Source organism: Haliotis rubra, unplaced genomic scaffold (genome assembly GCF_003918875.1).
Source record: "Haliotis rubra isolate DU_JTF1 unplaced genomic scaffold, ASM391887v1 Scf1001, whole genome shotgun sequence".
Taxonomy (NCBI): Eukaryota; Metazoa; Mollusca; class Gastropoda; order Lepetellida; family Haliotidae; genus Haliotis; species Haliotis rubra.
In genome coordinates, this window is record NW_025764895.1 from 86660 (window position 1) to 94422 (window position 7763).

Below are 7763 nucleotides of genomic sequence, written 5' to 3' on the forward strand. Positions count from 1 at the left end.
ATAGTGGTGACCATTGACCTGTATGACATTCTCTGTGTTGTATTCCAGAGTGGGGTGATAATTGTGACCATTGACCTGTATGACATTCTCTGTGTTGTATTCCAGTGGGGGTTATAGTGGTGACCATTGAACTGTATGACATTGTCTGTGTTGTATTCCAGTGGGGGTGATAATTGTGACTATTGACCTGTATGACATTCTCTGTGTTATTGTATTCCAGTGGGGGTTATAGTGGTGACTATTGACCTGTATGACATTCTCTGTGTTGTATTCCAGTGGGGGTTATAATTGTGACCATTGACCTGTATGACATTCTCTGTGTTGTATTCCAGTGGGGGTTATAGTGGTGACTATTGACCTGTATGACATTCTCTGTGTTATTGTATTCCAGTGGGGGTTATAATTGTGACTATTGACCTGTATGACATTCTCTGTGTTATTGTATTCCAGTGGGGGTTATAATTGTGACTATTGACCTGTATGACATTCTCTGTGTTATTGTATTCCAGTGGGGGTTATAATTGTGACTATTGACCTGTATGACATTCTCTGTGTTGTATTCCAGTGGGGGTTATAATTGTGACTATTGACCTGTATGACATTCTCTGTGTTGTATTCCAGTGCGGGGTTATAATTGTGACCATTGACCTGTATGACATTCTCTGTGTTGTATTCCAGTGCGGTGTAATCGAGTGTGTGCCAGACAGCAAGTCACGTGACCAGATCGGGAGACAGACGGACATCGGCATGTATGAATATTTCATAGCCAAATATGGAGATGAATCTTCACCAGAGTTCCAAGCTGTGAGTTGTACATCTTCTTCCTTATATAAAATTATGATCAGAAACATAAATCATTTGCATGTCCGCACATCCGATGCAAAACTATTATTGACATAACAAATATGTGTGTGTAGCCACAGTGACAATTTTGTTTTTACAATGTCCTTGTCTTTTTTCCATTGACATTTATGATAGCTATGATTAACTGATAGCTAATATCACAGAAAAGAGTTATCTTGGCATGTGAAAAATATTGGTTATCTAAGTTTAAAGGCAAGCTACTTTATGCATGACAAAAGCGGTTCTGTTGACACTAGCCCTCAATCAACAGAAAGCAAGGATGCCTCATTCCAGCATCATCACCATCACCCCCACCCCACCCCATGCACACACGTACACACACACACACACCACTACCTTCTGACAAATTTCAAAACTCATATAAAATTATCACACACTAAATCAATCAAACACTAAATGGCCTGGCGGACACGTGTAAAATATACATCATGTCAGAAGGTGCATGTAAAATCTTCAAATCATCATCATCATCATCATCATCGTCATCGTCATCGTCATCATCATCATCATGTAGTACTTCATTCTTACTTGACGATGGAACTGTCATTCATTAAATATCTTGCCTTCATTTTTGCTCACCAACTTCTAAAATGCCAATCAAAGAGTTCTCTCACTTTTAAGTTACTCAGAATGTTTCTTGAACACATGTGGCAGTAGCTGTGTAACCATGACACTGTGTCTCCGACAGGCTCGACATAACTTCGTGGTCAGCATGGCTGCCTACAGCATCGTCAGCTACCTGCTGCAGATCAAGGACCGACACAATGGAAACATCATGCTCAACAGCAAGGGACACATCATCCACATCGGTCAGTCACCAGTCACACATTTCCATGGTGATTCTGGTTAGGTCTCAGCAACTTTAGCTGATTGTTAGAGATGACTCAAACGAACAGATTGTATGACAAGAATGTTTTTGTTACATTTGTTTTGTAGAATAATTTTATTTTCATTTGTGGCTGTTTGCCTGACCTTTGGATGACATTTTGTTGCAGATTTTGGCTTCATGTTTGAAAGTTCCCCAGGAGGAAATCTTGGCTGGGAGCCAGACATCAAACTGACAGAGGAGATGTTGATGATCATGGGTGGCACGATGGAAGCTCCGTCCTTCCAGTGGTTCATGGAGTTGTGTGTGCAGGGATACCTAGCAGTCAGGTAGGCTGATGTACACCCACTGTATCATTGGAACTGAATTGGTTAGAAATGGTCTTCAGCAACTTATGTGAGATCTCTGTGATCGTTCCTGTGGCCTTGTCATAAGACGCAACTAACAGGATCCATGCTGACTTGGTTGACACATGTTATTGTATCCCAATTGCGTAGATTGATGCTCATGCTATTGATCACTGATTTGTCTTAGCTAAAATTGATTATTTACAGACTGCTTTCATATAGCTGGAATATTGCTGTGTGGTGTTAAACACCAAACAAACATTGCCTGTTGTCCTTGAACAATGGAGTCTGAATAGCTGTACAGAGTTAGGTCCCTTGGGGATGCAGGAAACTGTTATCATGATCCAGTTAGCCCTGATTATGCTCCTACGTGATAGGTTATGAGATCACTCTTTTTTTCCCTGAATTTGCCCAAAATGGTAAATGTCAAAGGTCTGTATTACTTCAGAATTTTCTGGGGCGGTGGGGTAGCCTAATGGTTAAAGCGTTGGCTCGTCACCCCGAAGACCCGGGTTCGAATCCCCACATGGGTACAATGTGTGAAGCCCATTTCTGGTGTCCCCCGCCGTGATGTTGCTGGAATATTGCTGAAAGTAGCGTAAAACCAAACTCAGTCAGTCAGTCAGTCCGAATTTTCTCCTGCATCAAGATGGTTTGCCATGATGCTAATATAATACTTCTCAACGTGATATTAAACCAAACATGCAACAGAACAAGATATATGTTTGAGAGTATAATACATCTCGAGATAAAATCAACCAACCTTTGCATAACGTTTTATGCTCATACTATCAACCACTTTTTTTAGTGTTCCAAACTTTATTAGTCCTTGTAGCATGCTAGGGTGTAACTGAGAGTTCTAAATCAGGAAGGTTTGTTCTGTCAGAACCCTGGGTGATGGGTAGCATCTGCTCGTCACGCTGAAGACCCGGGTTCAATTCCCCACATGGGTACAATGTGTGATGCCCATTTCTTGTGTTCCCAGCTGTGATATTGCAGAAATATTGTTTAAAAATGGTGTAAAACCATACTCACTCACTCTATCAGAAACTTTAACATAAGATTTGATTCCTCCAGGCCATACCAAGAGGCGATCATCTCCCTTGTGTCGCTGATGCTGGACACAAGACTGCCATGTTTCCGGGGACAAACCATCAAGCTTCTCCGGAGCCGCTTCGCCCCACAGGCCAATGAGAGAGAAGCGGCCAACTTCATGCTGAAGATCATCCGAGACTGCACCCTCAACTGGCGGGGTCGCACATACGACATGCTTCAGTACTATCAGAACCAGATTCCTTATTAATTCACTCGGCGCCGGAGAATGGGATGAAGTAGTTTCGTTCAAGACTCCATCTGGAGCATCTGTAGATACAATGTATAGATATTTATTGTGGTGTGTGAAGTCAATGGAAATATGGATTCCGTTGCCTGTTATCGGAATGTGCAGTGTGTCACACAGTACTAGATAACATGTGACATCTCTGTGATCGTTCCTGTGTATATTTGTATATGAAATACTTTTGGAATCATGTAGAAACAAGTGTTATGTCATCAGTACTTGTTATTCATTTTGCAAATGACACCAAATCATTTAGTCCCATATTGAAAAAAACAGCATCATTTCCACAGTAAGAAAACTCAGGTAGGTTTATCTCATAAAGGCTAGAATTTATGGATGTCAACTTCTTTATTTGAGGAACACAACGTTTCGGGATAATGTCACTCCTTCATCAGGTGAATGAATCTATGGATGTCAACTTCTTTATTTAAAGAATGATTCACCTGAACGTCATGTTCCTCAAATAAAGAAGCTGACATCAATAAATTGTTGCCTTTATATGTATCACTTCTAAATACCATTCAAAGACTAGGTGTCTCCCAAATGAACATACCTGTCACAGCATACCCCAGCAGAGCATTCCCCTTGTTGTTACAACTTCCTCAGTGTTTTGTCTGCCTGGAGAGCAGTGATGGAGTTTCAATCTCTATTTGGTCATACCAAAGATTGTTGAAAAAATATCACTTGTCACTCAGGAAAACCAAGATCTATGGATAGTCTACTTTCATATTGCAATGAGTGTGACATTTAGGTGTAGTGCACTTGCTAGTTATATTAGTACCAACACGGAAACGTCACACTCATTGCAATAAAGAAGTTGACTATCATCGTTTTCCTTCATCTTTACAACTTCAAAAATGCCTCTCAAAGAAATTTGTAGCTCAGCCTCATGCCAAAGTATGTTACAAATAGCACTTGCTTGTAGCCTGGTGCTTGGCATTAAGGGAGGACAACAGACTCATGAACTCCAAGTCAGGATACTGTGTCAGTCGCCTTGCACCAATAAACCGGCATTAGTCTGGACAGGAGCAAAGTGACACGTATGCATATCGCTGTATAAGTTCAGTAGTCTTAGACACAACTTTTATATCCATCTCACCTCACTGTCTAGTCTGCAATGAAATCCCCCTCTGTAAACTTGTACATATTTCTTCAAGATGCGGCTGTGATACAGTGGTTTTTCAGTATGTTTTATCAATGTGTTTTATATGTTACACTATGAATCATGTTATTGTTGAACTGTTTCCATAGTTAGTGTGTACCCTTGTTTCCAGTCACTAGAAACGACATTGCAGTTTTACAAATATTACAGCAACAAAAATCTATGTAAAAGTCTAACTCATAATTTAGTTGATATATGGACAAATTTTTAGTATTTTCTTCTAATTGTGTGTTAGCTTTGATTGTACCTGACATGAATTCTGTTAATGTACCTTTAGTAAAATATTGAAACAAATACAATGTCATTTAGACATTGATGTATAAATGCTGTTATTTAATGCTGATAAATAATGATATTTAACAATAATTTTGATTGACCACTCCCTTGTCACAGCAGTCCACTGATTGGTCAAAATAGGTCGAGCTTCATGTCGACACCAGGTGTTGAGATGCTCAGAGATGGATTAGTGAAGAGTGAGCTGTATTCGTTAATAGCATTGGTCAGAGGGTAACTACAATCATTCTTTTGTTTTAGCTGTGATATTATATTATTTTTTGTTTCACATTTTTCTGTTTTTATGTACGTATGTCCAAGACACAGTCTATGTCTACAAGCACTACTGTATGGTAGCATTGTAACAGGCGATGCCAATTGGTTATATGTTTTCAGGTTTTAATTACTCACTTTGTTAATTTCAACACCATGTGGATCCTTTTGTCCAATACATCAAAACTAACCTGATGAGGAAGTCAACGGTCATTTTAGTTTTAAGGACAGACTTGTTTGCCATCCATTGTTGAAAATTTGTTGAACTGAGTTCCCAGAGAGAGTACGTAGCAGTATGGACACTAAATAACAATAACACTAATTCTAAATAAGCAGGACAGACACAGGTCCTTGACATATTTTCAGTGTTAAGATTCTATTTTATTTGAGGGGCAGTGGGGTAACCTAGTGATTGAAGTATTCACTTGTCACCCCGAAGACCTCACTTGCTCATTTTTTGTTTGAGTCAGTTCCTAGTTAGAATAGTATCGAAGACCTCAAGGACCGCAGGACCCAGCTTAGTTTTCAACTCCATGTGTGTGTAGTATATTTTGTCCTGTTTGTTTCGTCACCAGTTCGGATTCAGAAAGACTCTCTTTGAGCGACACTCAACAAAATGGCCTGTTCATTAGGATGTCATACTGCATAATGAAGTGTACAGTAGTTGTGAACTGTACAGTCCCTGTCAGTCGCTGTGTACCCGACGCCATCAAGACAAATATCATGGTTTAACCGAGATAGTTCTGGACACAAACTCGTGTCTGGATTAACAGGATCTCTGATGCTCATCTGGTGGTAGCCTAGTGGTTAAAGTGTCCGCTCATCACACCGAAGACCTGTGTTCGATTCCCTTCAATGTGTAGGTGCTCATTTCTGGTGCCCCCCGCTGTGATATTGCTGGAATATTGTAAAAAGCGGCGTCAAACCATCCTCACTCACTCACTCACTCTGATGCTCATGTTAACTAGACACTGGACTTAATTTCAATCTCCGAATGCACATTGATATTAAAGTAGATTTGAAATTAATGCATACAATGTGCACACAAGATACAATGTCCCAAGTATGCTAAATAAAAATTGAAGGCATTATAAGATATGTGATGCCTTACATGAGTGGTCAGGAATTTGCCAGTAACCTATTGTCATGGGTTGGAATTGCAGCATTTACCTCGGTCCCGATCCACAAAGCATTCCTAACGTTACAACCTGTCGTAACTCTTTCGTTTATCGTAGGCTTACGAATGGCATAGCACTGGGAACATTTTGTGGATCGGAACCCTGATACTTTGTTGAATGTACTCTATTTGCTAGGTCCGATTTGCTTATATATGTTTCTTGGTTTGTCCAGTAGTCCATGCTCATGTGCTAGACCAAAGACGTAAACGTCTAACACATGCATCACTTTGGGCTTTCCTTCCACATGAAGCTGACATGCCTTATATACCTCAAATACTGATTAAAACAGCTTAAAACGTTCTCGGGGCAGTGGGGTAGCCTAGTGGTTAAAGCGTTCGTTTGTCACGACGAAGACCCGGGTTCGATTCACTACATGGGCAAAATGTGTGAAGCCCATTTCTGGTGTCCTCCGCCGGGATATTGCTGGAATATTGCTAAAAGCGGCGTAAAACTAGACTCACTCACTCACTCAAACGTTCCCTCTCCCGGCAAGGAGTTGATGAATAAGTTGAGAATACCTTGCCTACCATACACATCATGGTAGGATCTCAATCTCCATTACGATCTCAATCTCCTTGATTACTGTTCTAAGCAGCTTAAAACTTTCTCCCTTACACTCTATATAGAGTGAAGCATGGGATCAGCGAGTTGTTGAGAATATCTTGCCCACCATGAACTTAAGGTGGGATCTCATTCTGTGTCACAGTTGTAGCAAGAATTAACGTTTCCTGTCTTGATTACCCTTTGAGTGCAATATGATTGTTTGGTCATAATAGACTTTTGTAAATAGTATTGTATCTACATGAAATACAGTAACATGGAACCATCAGCCGGTTACTGGTCACTTTAGATATTTAACACAGTAGAAGCAGTGATTTGACACATTTTTCAGGAAATGTGATTTTGTAATACTGGAATAAAATTATCTAATTATGTTCATTTTTAGTGTTTTTATTCACGTAGACTGTCTAACAGTCAATACATGGACTAAATATGTATGGAATGTCATAACCGCAGCCTAGGAGGGTAAAAACAGATTTGAAAAAGTGCTAAGAGAAACCGACTTGACTGATTTTCTCCTACAGTCTGTGGACAAAACCTCATTATTCTTTTTCATAGAGATCGTCCTTGGGGTACATGTATGCATTTTCTGCGGCTGAAAATGTCATGTGACAGTTGTATCAATGTTTTAATAAAAATATTGTACAATAAATAAGTTCTTTTTTATCTATTATATGGCCCCCACCATGTGGAGTTACCTCCCTGCTACGCATGCACAGCCAACCAGGTAAGCACCTAGGCCCGTATCATCATTCCTTCTGCTGTCACTCAAGCATTCACACGTGTTCCGAGTTACTAAGCTGATTTACTTCTCTTGTGAAGAATGTCTAAGACTTCAACAACTGTATGTATGGTCTTTATTCGTTCCCGTTACACCAGCAGGCTGTCGCTGTGGGTCTGTCCCAGTCAGTTCCACTGCAGGGGACAACTCGCGCCCTTT

At 40.2% G+C, this 7763-nt stretch overlaps 1 protein-coding gene across 1 annotated transcript in view; it reads left to right on the top strand.

Moving 5' to 3' along the window:
- LOC124267082 (phosphatidylinositol 4-kinase alpha-like) overlaps positions 1–6559 on the top strand; it is an 87733-nt gene extending 81174 nt beyond the window's left edge. Inside the window, 4 exon segments of the mRNA XM_046701918.1 lie at positions 679–804; positions 1553–1673; positions 1860–2019; positions 3115–6559. Coding sequence (XP_046557874.1) covers positions 679–804; positions 1553–1673; positions 1860–2019; positions 3115–3340 — 633 coding nt within the window. The 3' untranslated portion in view covers positions 3341–6559.
- The last annotated feature ends 1204 nt before the right edge of the window (positions 6560–7763 follow it).